Source organism: Stegostoma tigrinum, chromosome 6, assembly GCF_030684315.1.
Source record: "Stegostoma tigrinum isolate sSteTig4 chromosome 6, sSteTig4.hap1, whole genome shotgun sequence".
NCBI lineage: Eukaryota > Metazoa > Chordata > Chondrichthyes > Orectolobiformes > Stegostomatidae > Stegostoma > Stegostoma tigrinum.
In genome coordinates this window covers 43,134,731-43,155,322 of record NC_081359.1, presented here as the reverse complement: position 1 = coordinate 43,155,322, position 20,592 = coordinate 43,134,731, and the positions used below count along the sequence as shown (strand labels likewise).

The 20,592-nt window shown below is 41.1% G+C and overlaps 1 protein-coding gene across 1 annotated transcript in view; it reads right to left on the bottom strand.

Annotated features, from left to right (window-relative positions):
• The window catches only part of gpc6a (glypican 6a), a 936,149-nt gene that overhangs the window by 186,529 nt on the left and 729,028 nt on the right, over positions 1 to 20,592 (bottom strand). Inside the window, exon 4 of the mRNA XM_048532607.2 lies at positions 8,615 to 8,780. Within this exon, the coding sequence (XP_048388564.1) occupies positions 8,615 to 8,780 (166 nt within the window). The remainder of the gene's footprint in view (positions 1 to 8,614; positions 8,781 to 20,592) is intronic.

Below are 20,592 nucleotides of genomic sequence, written 5' to 3'. Positions count from 1 at the left end.
GAAGTGACTCATGAACAAAACACAGGATGGGCAATAAATATTGGCTAGCAATGCCCATGACCAATGAGTGAATTAAAAAAAAAACCCTTTCAGCATCTGTACATCCTAATCTCTCATCGACGAGAAAAATCCCTTGTAGGATTGAACAATAATACCTATCATCTAAAATACTGGACAAAACCCTGGGCTTTTCTAATACCTAAAAGACAAAATCGTGGATCCACGCTGCTGCAAACATGCAACACCGCCAGAATGATTTCTGCCTGGAACTATTGTTCAGCTTGGAGTTCCAACTTATACCTCCACTCTAAGAGAGCATTGAAACAAAGCTAACACTCTAGACAGGAATTAACTTTTACACTTCGGACTAGCCAGGATAGACATTATGAGGCTTACAGAGAAACCAGGCATTCAACTTCAATCAAATCCATTCACATATACTCTTAACAACTGGGAAACCAATAGACTTTCAAAAGAAACACAATGGAAAAAACAGCTTTGGCACAAAGCTAAGGGTCCCACAGTCAGCAGAATTGCAGGCCTGACCTCACCTGAAGCGGCTATCTCTGGGAGGGTTCGAGAGAGCTATCTCCAGAAGAAGAATTCCTATGACTAATTGCAGTGGCCATTTCCAAGAACTATCTCCAGAAGTGGGATCCCAAACAAAATTCCAAGAGCTACTGCTTCAAACCATGGGGACCGACAGCAACAGGCCATCACCAACAGATCCAAGAACAGACAAACTTCAGAAACCAGCAACTACACTGACAATATAAAGCCTCAGATACTGGCTGCGGTGAAAGCTGGGTTTATAAAACCAACAGAAAGTAAAGAAAACAAAGTATTTACATGATAGGTCCACTATGCACCTTATCACATCAGCAGACTCAACCCAAACTAAAAACCCTATGTAGTCAGAAGTCTTCATCCAGGAACCTCGTACAGCAAGTGAGAACAGCCAGGTATAATTCGAAATCTCATTTTCCTCAGTGGTGAGATTAAACTTCTGAAACTGAAAATTGATGAACAGAGAGATCTGGGTGTTCAGGTCCATTGTTCCCGGAAGGTGACAACGCAGGTCAATAGGGTGGTCAAGAAGGCATATGGCATGCTTTCCTTCATTGGGCGGGGTATTGAGTACAAGAGTTGGCAGGTCATGTTGCAGTTGTATAGGACTTTGGTTCGGCCACATTTGGAGTACTGTGTACAGTTCTGGTCGCCACATTACCAAAAAGATGTGGATGCTTTGGAGAGGGTGCAGAGGAGGTTCACCAGGATGTTGCCTGGTATGGAGGGTGCTAGCTATGAAAAGAAGTTGAATAGATTAGGATTATTTTCATTAGACAGACGGAGATTGAGGGGGGACCTGATTGAGGTCTACAAAATCATGAGGGGTATAGACAGGGTGGATAGCAAAAAGCTTTTTCCCAGAGTGGGGGACTCAATTACTAGGGGTCATGAGTTCAAAGTGAGAGGAGGAAAGTTTAAGGGAGATATGCGTGGAAAGTTCTTTACACAGAGGGTGGTGGGTGCCTGGAACACGTTGCCAGCGGAGGTGGTAGACGCAGACACGTTAGCATCTTTTAAGATATATTTGGTCAGGTACATGGATGGGCAGGGAGCAAATGGACACAACAACCGTTAGAAAATAGATGACAGGTTAGACAGAGGATCTTGATTGGCACAGGCTTGGAGGGCCGAAGGGCCTGTTCCTATGCTGTAGGTTTCTTTGTTTCTTTGTTTTTGTTTCAAAGCAAGAAGGCGAACATGGATGGTGACAATGCATTGGAACCCCCAAGGGCAGGCAGCCCAATTAAAGATTCTGGGACTAAAAGTGTAATTTTTAGGTTCTAGTAGTGTTTAATCTGACTAAAAGTATATTTAATAGTATTACTGTCCTCTGTATTGTTGATTGTGTTAATTTTCTTGTTTACTACATTTACCTTTATTTCTTATATTATACTTAACCTTATGTATTTTAAGTAAACCCTTTTTTTCCCCTGAAATACCTGTCTATTGCCTTCTTGATTTCACATGCCCTAAATAATTCCAATGTCTAGAACCAGGGATCTGGGGGTGATTCTAAACACTTAAAAATCAGAAAAGTACTGATTGTAAACTAGAACCCTAGTTTTCAGTTTTCTCTACCATAGTGAAAAAATTCATACTTATTTTACATTCTATTTGTCCATTCACTGAGGACTTCAATGCCACTTGAAACTTTTTTATATCATCAATATTATTACTACACGAATAAAAACCAAAAGAACTGCAGATGCTGTAAATCAGGAACAAAAACAAAGTTACTGAAAAAGCTCAGCAGGTCTGGCAGCATCTGTGGAGGAGAAAACAGAGTTAATAGAGAACTTCTGAGGAAGGGTCACCGGACCGAAAACGTTAACTCTGTTTTTACCTCCACAGATGCTGCCAGACCTGCTGAGGTTTTCCAGAAACTTTATTTCTGTTCCATTATCACTGCACGATTGTATTTTCATACATATCCATAAATTCATCATTGTCAAATTGCTCCACAAAATGTCATGAGGAATTTAGCCCCTGTTGCCAATCCTGTCCCTTTACGTTTCTCTATTATCCTGTCCACTACTATTTTTCTTCCTCTTTGCTATGTATTATAGGCTGACTAAATCTAGTTGCCATATCTATGAAAGGCAGGATGAAAGGGTGATTAAGAAAGTGCTTGTCTTCATTGCTCAGACCTTTGAGTGTAGGAGATCGGATGTTATGTTGAGGTTGTACAGGATGTTAGTGAGGCCTGTACTGGAGTAGATCAGATTGCCTACAGTGTGGAAACAGGCCCTTCGGCCCAACAAGTCCACACCGCCCCTTGCAGCATCCCACCCAGACCCATCCCCCTATAACCCACACACCCCTGAACACTACAGGCAATTTAGCATGGCCAATCCACGTGGCCTGCACATCTTTGGACTGCGGGAGGAAACTGGAGCAAACCCATGCAGACACGGGGAGAACATGCAAACTCCACACAGCCTGTCGCCCAAGGCTGGAATCGAACCCGGGTCCCTGACACTGTGAGGCTGCAGTGCTAGCCACTGAGCCACTGTGCCACTCCATGTACTGTGTGAAGACTTCACTGACGAAAGTGCAGTGCTCTGAAAGTTTGTGATTTCAAATAAACCTGTTGGACTATAATGTGGTGTTGTATGATTTCTGACCTAGTTTGAAGATAATTGACCTTTTTCTCTTTAAACTCCTATCTTTTGATCCCAACAACATTCGCTAAATATTTTGATTGAGAAGGTGCATCATGTTAAAGGAGTATGGATATTTGACCTGTCTGCAGGTAGTTTCACTTTGCAGCTACTACTGAATTCTCCATTCTTTGTTTTTCCATGGAATGGCCCGTGTGAACCATGAAGATTACAGAGAAAAAAAAATTTCCCACAAACTTTTATAGGCATGAGTTGCAAAAGCAGGTTTTGCTCTGAAAATCCAGCATGAGTTAGTAGTAAGAGTCTATCCATGTACAAACTTCAGCACAGTCCAACAAATTAATGGCAATCTCCAAATCAGGAAAATCTAAATTGAATGTTAGCAATCTTATATGTAGTCTGTTGATTCTATTATATATTCTTCAAAAGATTATTAACCTCATTTTCTAAATTTGTCACAGTCTAACCATGCCTCATATGGATTTAATGGATAATCTTTATCATAAATTTTGTGCACAAATTTTTATACAATATCCAAACATTGTTCATTGTTCAATTATTGAGCCTCTACCTCTGAAAATACTTCACACCTCATTTAGTTCAAGTCACAAGCAGCAGTACAAAGCCATACCTTTTCTCTTAGTAAAGACATAGCCTGTACCCTCTGTATCCACTTCATTTTTCCACTGACCATAAGATTTGGCTTCACAGACATCAGTATAAAGCAATATTCCAATACTTTGATCTTAGTTTCAGCCATTCTTCTCCAAAGAACTCCAAACACAATCTTCTGTGTGTAAAGGATTCTTGGTTTCCAATCCTCTACTTAGGCAACATGTATTCCCTCTTATTTATATTTTGTAGTTGACCTGTTGACAGATGTTATTACACATCTCTACAGCAAGTGGGATAACAAGGTGTAGAGGTGGATGAATACAGCAGGTCAAGCAGCATCAGAGGAGCAGGAAAGCTGACATTTCAGGTCTCGACCCTTCTTCAGAAATGGGGGAGGGAAGAGGATTCTGAAATAAATAGGGAGAGAGGGAAAAGCAGATAGAAGATGGATACAGGTGAAGATAGGTAGAGAGGAGATGGGCAGGTCAAAGAGGCAGGGTTGGATCCAGTAAAGGTGAGTGCAGATGGGGAGTTAAGGAAGGGATTGGTCAGTCCAGGGAGGATGGACAGGTCAAGGAGGCGGGATGAGGCTAGTCGGTGGAAGATGGGGATGGTGATTGAGGTGGGAGGAGTGGATTGCTGGGAAGAAGGACAGGTTAGGAAGGTGGGGTTGAACTGGGCTGGTTTTGGGTTGCAGTCGGGGGAGGGGAGATTTTGAAACATGTGAAGTTCACATTGATACCATTGGGCTGCAGAGTTCCCAAGTTAAATATGAGATGCTATTCCTGCAACCTTTGGGTGGCATCGTTGTGGCACTGCAGGAGGCTCAGGATGGACATGTTGTCCAAGGAGTGGGAGGGGTAGTTGAAATTGTTCACGACTGGGGAGGTACAGTCGTTTCTTGTCCTTCTTCCCACCTATCCACTCCTCCCACATCAAGCCCCACCCCTATCTTCTATCTACTAGCCTCATCATACCTCTTTGACCTGTCCACCTTTCCTGGACTGACCTATCCTTGCCCTAATGCCCCATCTACACTCACCTTTACTGACTCCAACCCTGCATCTTTGACCTGTCTATGTTCTCTCTAACTATCTTCTCTTTTATCCATCTTCTATCTGTCACCACCATGTTTCCTTGTTTATTTCAGAATTCCCTTCCCCTCCCCCATTTCTGAAGAAGGGTCTCGACATGAAACATCAGCTTTTCTGTTCCTCTGATGCTACTTGGCCTGCTGTGTCCATCCAGCTCTAAACCTTGTTATCTCAGAATCTCCAGCATTAGCAGTTCCTACTATCTGTGCAGCAAGTGGACCGTGGACCGTGGACCATCTGGCTCAGAGGCAGGCACATTGTCACTGCACCACATGGCCCCCTGCTCCCCCATTATATCTATCCAATGAACTAATTAATTAATTAATCCCAATTCCTTACTTAACTCCTTTATCATTAACACTGTTGGCCTCCCTTTAGAGAGAGGTTGGCATGAAAGTGGAAACAGAACTATATTTCCCCTCCTACTCCATTTTGATTTAGTCCCTTTCCTGTCTTCTTACCTGCCCCTCACTTTTGATGGTCTGCATTGTCCTTAACGGGCAATGTACATATTTCATGTAAATATTCAATCCGCTACAGATGTTTTACTGATGATGAGTGAAAAAGCAAAACAAAAGTCACAGTTATTTTGGTTATAAGAAGACGGTCAGTTGTGTATGATAACACATCTGGGTAGACTTTTAAAAAAAAAGAGCACTGCTTACTTATGTCTGGCAAGTTGAAATGAGATGAAGCTTCTTTGTTCCAGGACAAGGTTGTACACGATTTAAGTTGTCATTATTAAATATATCATGATGTAATTTCTATACAATTGCCATCTTTAAAACAAGTTCTAAAACACTGCTTGGATTGTCATTGCCTATGGAACACTTAACATCTGTTGATATGCAAGTGGCTGAGATTGGAAACCTGGGGTCAAAGGTTCATAAAACTAGAAAAAAAAATGTTGGATACAATGCGTGCCTCAGGAACCAATTACACCAAGTGTGTAAACTCTATTTCTACAAAGATAATACTACAGTCCTCTGTACTGAAATTAAAATATGACAAAATTTATTGGTGGTGATTTCATATAATGCTTGATAGACTGCTTGATGAACTGACAACTGCACTTGGACACCTCCTTGTAGTCAGTTTCCTTTCCTTAATGTATACATTCAAACAGGACGATCTTGGTGTCACATAGGTGACTATTTCAGAGCAAGTAAAGGAACAGACACAGCAGGACTGGCTAGACAGAGGATGTGAAATCTGGAACATTTTGAAACAACATATTTGAGTAGTTTGAAAGAGTAAACACAAAAGGAATGCAGCCAAATTGTACTTTTAAGTAGTTCACATGTATAGCATAATTCAATTGTCAATGGTAATAACCCAACTAATAGAACAGCATCAGTCAGATTGACATGGCATCCCAGTTGCCACGATATGGAATGGGCAATCATGGATGAGGTCAAAGTAACATTAATGACTGAATAATTAATATTGCCACAAACTACATATATCAACTTTTAAAAAGACAGGCAACATCTATGCAAAGAAATAATGTTATCCCACATGATAGTTTCAGTGTCATTGACCTGAAATGTTCACTCCATTCCTCTTCACAGATGTTGCCAATCCTGTTGAGAGTTTCCTGTATTGTCTGTTTTTATTTCCATTTTCCAGTATCTGCAGGACTTTGCTGCCACGCGCGATTCCCCAGACTGTAAATCCCACCAAATGAGATTCTACAATGAGAGTACAGTCTCTGAGAATCTTGTCTTTGAGTGAGGGACAAATGAAAGTTGAAACCCTGAGTCTCTCTGCTCCCAGTCATTAAAAAAGTAGGAAGGAGATTCACTCCTTGCGATACAGCTTTCTTTGGCAAAGAGATCTCTGTAGTGAGAGGAGAGAGAGATAATGGGAATTGCAGATGCTGGAGAATCCAAGATAACAAAGTGTGAAGCTGGATGAACACAGCAGGCCAAGCAGCATCTTAGGAGCACAAAAGCTGACGTTTCAGGCCGAGACCCTTCAGAGAGCATCTCCCCTCCCCCGACCGCATCCCAAAACCAGCCCAGTTCATCCCCACCTCCCTAACCTAAACATCAGCTTTTGTGCTCCTAAGATGCTGCTTGGCCGGCTGTGTTCATCCAGCTTCACACTTTGAGATCTCTGTAGTGATTTGAAAGCTGGCTGATGGAGCAGGCATTTAGTAACAGCTAGACCAGGTGGGTGAAAGATAATTTTGTTGAGGTTTAAAAATAATTTCCTTAAAAGGAATGATTTCTATATGGGGCACTTTCCCTGACCACCTCAGGTGAATAAACTCAAATTATTTTGAAGGAAGATGATTAGGGAAAAAAAAAAATCGGCACTCAAACGACAGAAAGCATTCTTGATAATGGGGAAAATATTTGAATGTACAATAATATTTATTCCGAAGGAGATATTTTTGAAACTAAATTAAAATGATGCACCCTGTGTCCCATATTATGCTGGATGATCTTGTTTGTGCTGGTTCTGTGTTATTTTCCTCCCTAACTATTCAGAAATTTAAATACATATAACTCACAGTAGGCATAATATCCAGGCTGACAATTACTGAAAGCTTTCATACAATAAAACTATTTAAATACAATTTTCTGACAAACAAGTTAATGGAAATAACTTACCAGAACAATCATTCTTGTTGGACTAATTCAACTGCAGATGTCTTAAATTGATGTAAGTTTTATCAGTGCATAGCTGATTTTTTAAAAAGTGTTTCCCTTGGTACTCTGTGTGCATTGAGTGTATATTGCATCTGTCTTGTCTAATTTTTCTCTCCCAGCTTCCAGAGCACTAAGGATTGCTGTAATTACCTGGAGTGCTTTCCTTTCCTTCCTGGATTTTCCACTAAGACAGGATGTTGATGTAGCTCATTTTAATTCATTTAATTGAAACCACAACTACTGCCACACTGTAGGAGGGGGACAGTTAGCTTCGTCACAAATGATACAGCTGCAGCTATTACTAGCATACAAGATGTCTAAGGTTTCATTGTTCACCTGAGCCTCTCACTGGTGTTGCAATGGAACTAAGCTGAGAAAAGAAAGAAAATATTCTTCAGTTTTCTCTTAATTCTGCAAAACATAGTTCATCACAAAGGTCAAATTACAGCAGTAAGACAAATATCTACTTTGTCTTATTTTCCACATGAAATCACTTCTTGTCACAAACAGAGTGCACAATGTAGGGTTGGTTTTTCTCTCAATTATCTGCCTGATTATTAGGAAATTGTATTCCTTCTAAGCTCTGCATACATCTGACCACAGAGACATGGAAGGCGACACACAGGCCACTCCCAAGCTTTCACCACACAAGTTGCTGGTCGTTTACATGGAAATTGTCTGCAAACATTGTTTGGAGGAAGTCTTGAGGATGCCTGCCATTGTGACATTAATACATAAATACTTCTTGTGTTCTCCACAATATTTCAAGTAATGCAAGCAAATTATTTATCAGTAAATTTCAGTTTAACTGGAACAACAATTTGCATGTATTGCACAGAAGTAAAAGTGATTAATTTAGATTCGGTGTCAGTCAGTTCTGCACCCGGATCATTTTTATTTTCAGTTCAGTACAGTTGGTACATCACACTGGCATTCGTGAAGATCAAGAAACAGATCACTAACATTGGTAGTAAACAGTACTTCTTTTATAAAGAATCACCAGATAACGTGTTCATTTTTTCTGAACTATTCAAAATGATGTATTATTTGTTCTCACCAATAAAGAGATTCCACTCTGCGTCCAAATCAGCCTGATTGGCCAGGCAGCCCTTCATTACATTCAGACAGTAGTTGTTGCAAGGTTTCACGGTGGGGAGACCATGGCAGTAGGGACAATACATCATCTTCATTAGTGCGCGGATACATCCAAGGGTTGGAATGACCTTTGAGTTGAAAAAAGATAATTAATTTTCTTGCTATCATCTCAGGTTTTCTGTGAGGAAAGACTGTAAGCGGTGTGGCTGAAGAGTCAGCTGACATCAAGCCCCTGCTAAATTCTAACAAGGCTAACTAGTTCACATCAATGAATTCCATTTTATGCAGGGCTTTTTACTTTGCAAAACTGAACAATAACATGGCTTCACATAATGGCAGGCAATCCATACAGGGAGAAAAACAATAATGAGCCTTAAGTCATGCAAAAGACAATGCATTTCTTCTTTTTTCAAGGTACACATATGAATCTAAATCTTAGCCCGTAAGGAATCTCACCACAGATTCAACTCTCCTGGACGTAATTTTGGAAGTTGTTTACTGTTTGAACAAGTTGTGAAAAAATGTACACAGTGAGGCCTATTACACACAAAGCATTGAGCTGCAAAAGAAGCCACTACTTCATTTTTCTTTGCTTTGGTGTCCATCAGAATTGTCTGGAATAAAAAATAGTTTTCTCACCTTAGAAACAAGCTCAATGCTTATTATGAGTAACTGGAATTCACCAAGATGAAACAGTTGATTTAGAAAAGACTGTGATGAAGGTTAGTAATAAAGCAAAGCTAACAATGTTTCTGAAACATTTCTTGAAGCTTCTTTCGATGACAAAAACTATCATGTCATGATACCAGGGATTAAAGGGTCAAATTAGGACTACAGGCTTCATCAATTTTGTTTGGATTCCTTTGAAGTTAAAAAAAAAAGAGGATTGCACTAAACCTGCGGATTGAACTAAAGATTTGATACATTTTGGGCCAAATATCTGCTCGTTAGGCAGGCAGACAGCTCAAGTCAGAAATTTTGCAGCTCAATTTCATGCCACAGAAGAAAATTCTCAAAAGATATGATTTTTACTTTTGGTGACAATGCTGGATCCAACATCCCAGATGCAGATCAGACTCACAGGGTGCCAAGTTGTGAGACAAACTCACTTTAGTTCTGGGCAACTGCATCCCAGGTGTTTTGTTAAGCATTAGATTTTACACTCTAATCCACTCTGATCTCCGCTCACTCATAATGCCCATTTATGCCACTCCTCCTATTGTCATCTCTAGCTTCTCTGCCAATTTAGTGCAAACTCATTACCACTTACCCATCCTCACAGATCCTTAGAGCCCCTATCCTAACTATATGTCAACCTAACGCCAACCCAAGCTTCATCCTACTCCCAGCAACGGCCCTTTTTGTTTGCATACTCTGAAAATTCACTGAATATCAATCTGAGGTAGAGATGGCACAAAATAATGTTCTAAATACATACTACAAAATTCACTATTTTCAATAAGTCCTTGTCATGAAAACCCTTTCAATACATTTAAATCTTCTTAAGTACTTAATCACTTCTAAAAACAAACAGATTGAACCCGTATCTACAAATCAAAAATAGCTAATCCTTCTATAAACCTTTCAGCTGTGATTGCAATGTGGTCAACCAGGTGAATCTCATAGAATATGAGTTCTGTGATGGGACCAGGTTAACAGCCCAAATCAGGGAATCCTGGCTGACAGATATAAACAGCTGTGTTTGGGGCTCTGTTCATTGGAGGAGGCAGCTATGGGCTAGTTGGGTTGGTGGCATGTGTGAATAAAGGTGACTTGGTGATGGGGGTACCAGTGTTTGTGGAATTATTCATCAAGCACACAGTACATGTTGTAATACCTCCACTGTGATAATGATAGGCTGTTGAAAGCAGCCAAACATTAATAATGCATTAATGCTATTACTTATGGTTATGCCAACAAACAGTTAATGAAATTTCCAGGAGATTTTTTTTTAATCTTACAGACACTGGTAATTTTCTTAGAAATAACTTGACACCTTCACATCTTTACAGACATTATGCAGTCCTCAAGGTCTTTTATGACTCCTACAAAGATTTGTAACTCAGCCTGTGAAATAAGGACCAGGCCCCAGTGAAAATGGAGTCTGCAGAACTCAGCAATGAATCAAATGGCTCTGCTGACTTTGGGATCTCTACATATTGGGAGTCATGATCTGCCTCTGTTTTAGACAAAAATAGAATACGTCAGAAATGGGAGTCAACTTCAGTCCCAACCACCAATTTTGAAGGTTCCCCAGAGCCTACGCAACTCTATGAAAATCCAGTCTTCTTCCATTGTATAGGTATGACTTCATTTTACATCTTACACTTTTTGTTTGCTTACATGAGTGGATAACAAAGCTAGGCAATAAATTTCAATCAAATAATAGCTCACAAATCAGAAGACTTTCATTTTCCTGCATGAGACCACCCTTATCATACTGTGTGGCAACAGGATAAATAGATGAGAGAAAGGCAAAGAGGAACTTCCCCAATTGGAAGCTTGCTGCCATCTCCTCCCCTGCTATTACATATGGTTCTCCTTCTTTCTCACTCCCACACAACCAGACTAACATTAACACAGATGGCATATACAGAATAAGACAAATAAAACTTTGTTTGACAATGCATCATGGAGACTACAATTTACTGTTTGCCAGTCTTTTGACATCCTAGTCATAGAAAAGCAATTTATACTTATTAAATCCACTTATTGCAACCTCCCAAAGTTATCCAGCACCAACACAGAGGACTCAGTTAGTTCTTTTTTTGATTATTCTATCCACCTTGATGGCATCCAAAATGTGTGCCATGGCTTCGTGAAGATGTCATAATTAAGGTGATTAGTAGGATGCCTCAGTAATCTAAGTCTCATTATGATCCCTCTTCTTGTAGACAGAAACTTTAACACTGTTCTGAAACACTACAAGAAAAAAATAAGTGCCACCTCTGAGTAGTTATCATAGAGTCATAGAGACCCACAGCACAGAAAAATGCTCTTTGATTCATTGAGTTTATGCTGGTCAAAATCAAGCACTTAACTATTCTAAGTTCCAGGATGATTCAGTGGTGCTGGATAATGTTCTTTAAGAGGTTTGCCATTTCTCCTCCTCCTGACTCGACAGCTACCTGCAGCTTTATGCACTATTTCCTTGTTAATCTATGTCATCACTCTTTCTAATACATTTTACGTCTACCTCTGTCATAAAGTTTTTCATTTGATACATTTTACATGCTATTCCATTTAGGCATTTACGATTTACATGATCAGTGCAATGTATTTCCCCAGAAAGAAAGATTTTGAAGATTATATATGCAAACTGCACATACCACCACTGTATCGGCGCCGCCTCTTGCTCCCCAGAGGAGCTCAAACAGTTCATCCACTTCACCAACGCCTTCCACCCCAACCTTCAGTTCACCTGGGCCATCTCCAGCACATCCCTCACCTTCCTGGACCTCTCAGTCTCCATCTCAGGCAACCAGCTTGTAACTGATGTCCATTTCAAGCCCACCGACTCCCACAGCTACCTAGAATACACCTCCTCCCACCCACCCTCCTGCAAAAATTCCATTCCCTATTCCCAATTCCTCCGCCTCCGCCGCATCTGCTCCCACGATAAGAAATTCCACTCCCGCACATCCCAGATGTCCAAGTTCTTCAAGGACCGCAACTTTCCCCCCACAGTGATCGAGAACGCCCTTGACCACGTCTCCCGTATTTCCCGCAACACATCCCTCACACCCCGCCCCCGCCACAACCGCCCCAAGAGGATCACCCTCGTTCTCACACACCACCCTACCAACCTCCGGATACAACGCATCATCCTCCGACACTTCCGCCATCTACAATCCGACCCCACCAACCAAGACATTTTTCCATCCCCAACCCTGTCTGCTTTCCGGAGAGACCGCTCTCTCCGTGACTCCCTTGTTCGCTCCACACTGCCCTCCAACCCCACCACACCCGGCACCTTCCCCTGCAACCGCAGGAAATGCTACACTTGCCCCCACACCTCCTCCCTCACCCCTATCCCAGGCCCCAAGGTGACATTTCACATTAAGCAGAGGTTCACCTGCGCATCTGCCAATGTGGTATACTGCATCCACTGTACGCGGTGTGGCTTCCTCTACATTGGGGAAACCAAGCGGAGGCTTGGGGACCGCTTTGCAGAACACCTCCGCTCAGTTTGCAACAAACAACTGCACCTCCCAGTCGCAAACCATTTCCACTCCCCCTCCCATTCTGTAGATGACATGTCCATCGTGGGCCTCCTGCACTGCCACAATGATGCCATCCGAAGGTTGCAGGAACAGCAACTCATATTCCGCCTGGGAACCCTACAGCCTAATGGTATCAATGTGGACTTCACCAGTTTCAAAATCTCCCCTTCCCCTACTGCATCCCTAAACCAGCCCAGTTCGTCCCCTCCCCCCACTGAAACACACAACCAGCCCAGCTCTTCCCCCCCCCCCCCCCCCCCACTGCATCCCAAAACCAGTCCAACCTGTCTCTGCCTCCCTAACCGGTTCTTCCTCTCACCCATCCCTTTCTCCAACCCCAAGCCGCACCCCCATCTACCTACTAACCTCATCCCACCTCCTTGACCTGTCCGTCTTCCCTGGACTGACCTATCCCCTCCCTACCTATCTTCTTTACTCTCCATCTTCGGTCCGCCTCCCCCTCTCTCCCTATTTATTCCAGTTCCCTCTCCCCATCCCCCTCTCTGATGAAGGGTCCAGGCCCGAAATGTCAGCTTTTGTGCTCCTGAGATGCTGCTTGGCCTGCTGTGTTCATCCAGCCTCACATTTTATTATCTTGGAATTCTCCAGCATCTGCAATTCCCATTATCTCTGCACATACTACCTGCTACTTCATGACAAGTCAATATGGAATTGATGCAATTTTTCATGGAAAACATTGGCATCGCTTTTCAAATACCACCAAAATGAAGGTAATAGTTGGAGCCTATGAGAATTTAGTAGAGCAAGAACCTTTGTTTAATTTTCATACTGAACACAAGCCATATGTGTAGGGAGAAAAGTCAGTAGTGAAGGTTTACCAGACTAATGACTGGAATGGGTGTGTCATTTTTGGTAACATTTGTAGTTTACTGTTTCTCTGCAGTGCAGAAAGAGGCTGTTTGGACTATCACATCTGCATCGATCCTTCAAAGAACATCACCCCCATCCTCATAACCCCATATGGTGTTTTTAACTTGGCTATCCAAACTAACCTGCACCTTGCAGGGTAGTTTCTAGCATGGACCAATTAACCTAAATTGCACATTCTTGGACTGTGGGAGGGAACCAGAGTACCCAGAGGAGACTCAGATGGGAGAACATTCAAACTCTACACAAACAGTTATCCAAGGCTGGAACTGAACCTAGATCCCTGACACTGGGAGGCAGTGATAATCACCATAGTGCTGCATGTTGTCTTGTGAGGAATGGTTGGACAGGCTCAGCTGGCATCCAGTGGAGTTCAGAGGAGAAAGGCAACTTGATTGAAATGCAAGACCCTGATGAGTGTTGACATGGTGAATATGGAGACAATGTTTCCTTTCTGAAGCTGGGGTCACTGTTTAAAACCAAATGATGCGGCTATTTAAGACACATGAAGTGAAATTTATTGCTCATAGAAGGGTCATGAGCCTTTGGAACTCTCTTTGTCAAAGGTCAATGGAAGCAGAAACTTTGGATCTTTGATAAACAAGGTATTGGAAGTTATTAGGATAAACAGAAGTGTGGAATTGAGGTTACAGTCCAGTCAGCCACGATCTTACTGAGTGGTGGAACAGGCTTGAAGAGCTGAGTGGCCTATTCCTGCTTCAAGTCGTATTTTTACATGCTCCTATACACACGTTCCTAAACACCACAGAAGACCAGGTTATCTTAAAGTCCACTAATATTGGTCAATAATATTAATTAAAATACTCAAGTACAACTTTAGACTTGAACTATCGAGGGTTGGTGAGTAAGTTTGCAGATGATAAAAAATATAGTGGGTGTTGAGTAAAGAGGAGGTGGACTTAAATTGGCTAGTCAGAGAGCTCATCAGTGACAAGTGGAATTCAATTCAGATAAATGTGAGGTGATGCACTTGTGCAGGACATACAACTCAAGTGAATACATGATGAATAGTAAGAGACTGGAAGCACCAAGGGTCAGAGGGATATTGGTGTGCAAATACTCAAGTCCCTTAAGGTATCAGGACAGGTGGATAAAGTGCTGAGGAAGGCATACTATATAATCACTAACTAGTCCATTTTATTCCAAACGTGCATATATCCTGTCCCTCAGCATCTTCTCCATGAGCTTCCCTACCACAGGCATCAGTTCACCATTCTAAAATTTCCTGGATTATCCCTGCTTCCCTTCTTAAACAAGGGAACAACGTTGGCTATAGATACAAAATCCCTACAGATATAGAATCCCTACAGTGTGGAAACAGGCCCTTGGGCAATCCACCTACCCCGCACATCTTTGGATTGTGGGAGGAAACCCACGCAGGCATGGGGAGAATGTGCCAACTCCACATAAACAGTCAGGCGAGGGGAATTGAACCCAGGTTCCTGGTGCTGTGAGGCAGCAGTGCTAACTACTGTGCCACCGTGCTGCTAATCTCCAGTCCTCTGGAACCTTGCTTATGGTCAAAGAGGATGTGAAGATATGCCCCAGCTATTTCTTCCCTTGCATCTCACAGTAACCTGGGATAAATCCCAAAACCTCCTCCTTCAATATATTGACATTCTCTAGAGTATTCACATACACATCCCTGACCTCAATAATCAGCACTGTCCTTCCCCTTGGTGAATACTGATACAATGTACTCATTAAGGATCTCTTCCACTTCCTGTGGCTCTGTGGATAGCTTCTCTCCTTTGTCCTTGAGTGGGCCTAGTCTTTCCCTTGCTACCCTCTTTCTTCTAATACATGTACAAGAAGCCTTGGGATTTTCCTTGGCCCTGGTTGCTAAAGACATTTCATGGCCCCTTTTAGCCTTCCTAACTTCGCATTTAAGTTACTTCCTAATTTCTTCATAATCTCAAGGGCTTCATTTGTAGTTGCCCGAACCTATCGTATGCTTCCTTTTTCCTTTTGATTATGCTTTCAATTTCCCTTGTTTTCCATCGTTCCTGAATCCAGCCATTGCTATCCTTCAGTTTTGCAGGGGCGTACATGTCCTGCACTTTAATCAATTGTCTTTAAAAGCCTCCCATGTGCCAGATGTAGATTTGCCCTCAAATAACTGCTCCCAATCCACATTTCCTAGTTCTTGTCTAATTTGGATATAATTGGCCTTTCCCAATTAAGCACCCTCACCCAAGGGTGGCTTCTCCTTGTCCATGGCTACTCAAAATCTCATGAAATTATGTTCACCATGCCCAAAATGTGCTCCTCCTGAAGCACTGATAACCTGTCCTGGCTCATTCCCTAGTACCAAGTCTAGTATGGCCTCATCACTAGTTGAATTGTCAACAAACTGTCTCAAAAAGCCCTTCTGGATATCTAACAAATTGTTCTCCATCTGAGGCCCTGGCTCTAAGGATGTCCCCATCAATAAGATGAAAATTGAAGTAACCTACCACAAGCAGCCTGCCTTTTCATACCTTTTCAGTATCTGACATCATTTCTACTCCTCTGTCTTCCTTGGGTTAATAGAAAATTAGAAAATTCCCAACATTGTGATTTCACTCCACCTATTCCTGAACTCCACCCATTAATACCTCACTGCAAGATCCGTCTGATGTATCCTCCTTCAACACAGCTGTGATGTGATCCCTAATCAGCAATACAACTCCCCTACCATTTAATAGGACGTTGCCTGGGCTGGAGAGTTTCTTTTATGAAGTGGGATTAGATGAATTGGGATGCTTTCCCTACAGCAGGAGAGACTGAGAGGGGACATGATTAAAATGTATCAAATTATGAGGATCATGACAAGGTGGATGGAAGAAACCTTTCCTCTTAATGGAGGGATCAATGACCTAGGGCAAGTTTCAAAAAAGGAAAAAAAAGTTTAGAGAAGCAACGAGAAACAATTTCATCAAGAGGCTGGTGGGTCTCTGGAACTGACTGCCTGCAAGGGTGATAGGGGAAGAAATCCTCATAACATTTATGAAGTATTTAGATGTGCACTTGCAATGCCAAGGCATTCAAGGCTAAAGGCTAAGTTCTGAAAAATGGGATTAGAATATTGAGATGGTTGTTTTTCAATCGTGCTGATGCAATGGGTAGAAGGCTCTTTTTCTGTGTTGCAGATGCTATGTTTCTGTGACTACAATGAGTGATGAGCATTACGGGGAAATTTAATGAATGGCTTCTGTTTGGAGATGGAACTAATTCCGCCCGCTGCAAATAAAATAGTCCTATAAATAAAGCTGCTCTAGTCCAAAAAGTAGCCAACAAGTCCTGCAATATAAATAATAAGGCATCCATAAATAATAAACTTGCAAAAATGCAGCTGAGGCTGTATACAAAGACAAAAATGATTGGACTTCCCAAACAGCAATACAAATTTTGACAAAGCTTTGAAAGTTGAAATCTTAGTTTTAAATGTCACTGAAAAGTGTATTGCATAACTGAATGATATGGAATTTGAAGTACTTCATATTAAGGGGTCAGTGGACAATCATTTAGCTGGGCCTTCTCAAAGTTGCACCACCTCAGTGCTCCTGTGTTAAAGCAAAATCAGAGATTGTTATTGCTGCATCCAATGTAAGGTCACTGGCTCCAAAGGGAGACAACATCAGGTATTGGATGATGATGTGAATGTGGTTGATATGAATGTGAGGGTTTCCATGTTTGAACAGTCTATTAGTATTACTTACCAGACTCACATGTCAGGAGTAGCTATTGAGAAATGTGCCTGATGGCAAGCAATATTTATGAGAAAGTGAAGCCTCTAGAATTAAGAAAGACAGTCCAGGGAATGGGAGAAACCTAGCACACAAAAGGCAAGCGACTTTCTCACGGACTTCTGTTCATGCTGCATTATGACAATGACAGACTATTTATAGACATGGTTCAATTCTAATAAGTAGTTTTGAATGCACAAGAAGCCTTCAATGTCCATAGACAAGGGTATCTGAGGCATCTGCTAACTTAAGGCAGTTTAAAAGGCATGATTATCAGGTTTAAGATCACCACACACACACACTTAAAAAAACTAGCTGGGAAGAAGAATCTGATTTCATATCAACCCGTGGGGACTGATATTTTGAGGCTCAAAGCAACGTGACAGGTTTACAATTACAGTTCTTTCAAAACTAAAGTTTTTAAATATGGAGCCACAGGGATGCTTTTAGTTTCATACCATTTTGTTAATTTCAGCAGTGAGAACAGAATATCAGGTATTTGATGTGGTAGAAAGTATAGCTATACCATGTGATAGTTGGAAAGATGTCTCAGACCTGAAAGGCCTAAAAGCATTAGTTATGGGTGTACATTTATACCAGGTGTCCAAATATTCATCACATCTAGATAGAACCGGTAGTCGCTTAAACATTAAATCAAAAATCCAACTAGTTGCTAAGGTGAATGCAAAAGAGCCCAAAGCCTTATATCAAAGAGTTCTCCCCAACATCTAACTCTTAAGTAAAGTCCTATTTGTTGAAGTTGGCTATGTAATGTCAGTTGACCCTTTCTTTTACTGCATCAATGGATGGCATGCTTTCATTGGCTGTACTTTGCTTTGGGAAGTTTATAGTTGTGAATCAAAGCAACTTGTTCCTTCTTTCTTGGAGAGTCCATGGTGTTTAACTGACTGGCCATGTGTTCCTCTCTTGTCTGCTTGATGTGCTTCATCTTGCTAAATCAATCTTAACAGAACTTTGGTGTTTCCATCAGGTATTGATCCTCCAATCTGGGAATCCGGGGCTTCTTATGGGATGCAAAATAGATACACAGATATTTGCTCTCTAAAAATGTGAAGCTTTTATTTTATTATCTTACAGTAACAGCTTTTGAGCATAGCAGAGGCTGGGAAACCAACTTTGAGTCAGAACCCGATTTCAGTTAAAAGTAATTGTAAGCCAGTGTTCAGAATATCAAAAATGTATGCCTTTGATAAAGGCAAATGGGGATTGGGAGATGCATGAAGCATCAGACATTGGAAATATTGAAAGTGTCGAGACATTAGAAGGGCTGTTAATGGCATAAAGTGAGAGCAAATATAAATGAATGGGGGGAGTTGGGCGTTACTGGTAGTGGGGGAAGATAAAGAATAATGTTTTCATTTGTGAAGACAGAAACAGAGTTAGTATTTTGAGTCTGGTATGATGCTTCCTCATGATGCTTTCAGATCTGCTGAGTTTCTTTAGCATTCTCCGCACTTGCTGTAGACTTCCAGCTTTCACAGTATTTTGCTTTTAACCATTGTCTGTTACTTACTTCAATGAGTTGGAAAACAAGAACAAAATATCACTATATATGAAAGAGTTTTAGTTTGATTTAAAAACTTGAAACTCTATTTACAATGAAAGATCAGAGAGAATTTGGTGCCACTCATTATTAAATCAGATGAAAGACAGGCATCAGAAAACATTAAACAGAGGTCATATTGAAATCCTGTTATAGATCTGACTATTGGTTTAATCAAGATCAACTGCAAGGAGATCAACAGTGAAGCTAATTTTATTCCAGCAACTTCAGGTCAGATTAAAGAAAAGAAATAAAGGTCAACAGACTTTAATTCTGAACACACGGTAGAGAGCCTAGTTAAGTGAAATTTTGAATGTCAAACCTAGCAACTCTAAGAAGGGATTGAAGCAGTAAATTAAATCTTCAGTAACTCCAAAACTCCTGCTGAACAGTGAGATGATTTTTCAGCCCAAGTACCAACATAGTGAAGATATCAGACATCCAGTTTTCTTGACTATATACCAGCAGAGCATGTGGTACACTGATGGTCACGAACTGCCAATATTTTCTGCACTTAGGTAGAAAAAGGAAGTAGGTTCTGCTGAGCAGCCAGGTGCTAAATTTAAAAAGCAGAAACAAATAGGTAATAATCTTGGATTATTATCTGAGCCATGAGCTAAATAGCACAGAATCAACAATATAGAAGACGTAAATGTTTGGCTCAAAGATTGGTGTGGGAGAAATGGGCTCAAATTCATGGGACATTGGTCCCAGTGTTTGGGAAGAAAGGAGCTGATCTGATGGGATGGGCTCCACCTGAAATCACGCTGGCATCATAGTCTTGGCAAATCACATAATAGCTTCATATAAGGCATTAAATTAAATCATGGTGGTATGGACTCAGTTGCATGGAAAATTACAAAATCAAAGATAAAGGAAAAGGTAGGATTACAGGCTAGTGATGGGGTTGATTGTTATCAGAAAGTAAAAGAAAGGGACAGAATGAGAAAACGTCATTATAAACCAAGCTACCTTAAAAGTTTAGGGAAATTTGATAGTGCAGTACGAGCATAAAGGTTTTGACCTTAATGCACAAAACATTCAAAATAAGGTAGATAAATTGATGGTGCAAATGGACGTCAATGAATATGATTAATGCCATTACAGGAACAACAAGGTCTACTCTGGGAACTTAACATACAGGGATATTTGATCTTTCAGGGAGACAGGAAGGATTGAATTGGAGAGACAGGAGGGATTGAATAAATGGTGGGGTGGCACTGTTAATAAGGAAAAAAATAAGGGCAATTGTGAGTGACAAACTAAGCTCAGATGATGTACAGCCCATCTGGACAGAGGTATTAAAAAAAAGCAAAGGAAAGAAGGCATTGGTAGAAATAGTGTACAGATACCCTAAGAAGTAACCACTCTGGCAGGAACGCTATAATTCACCAGATTATAAAAGAGTATTTAAAAAGAATAGAGCAATAATTATGGATGACTTTAATCTTCATGGTGATTGGGCCAATCAAACTGTGAAGGGTTGCTATACTAGTGAATTCATAGAGGGCATTAG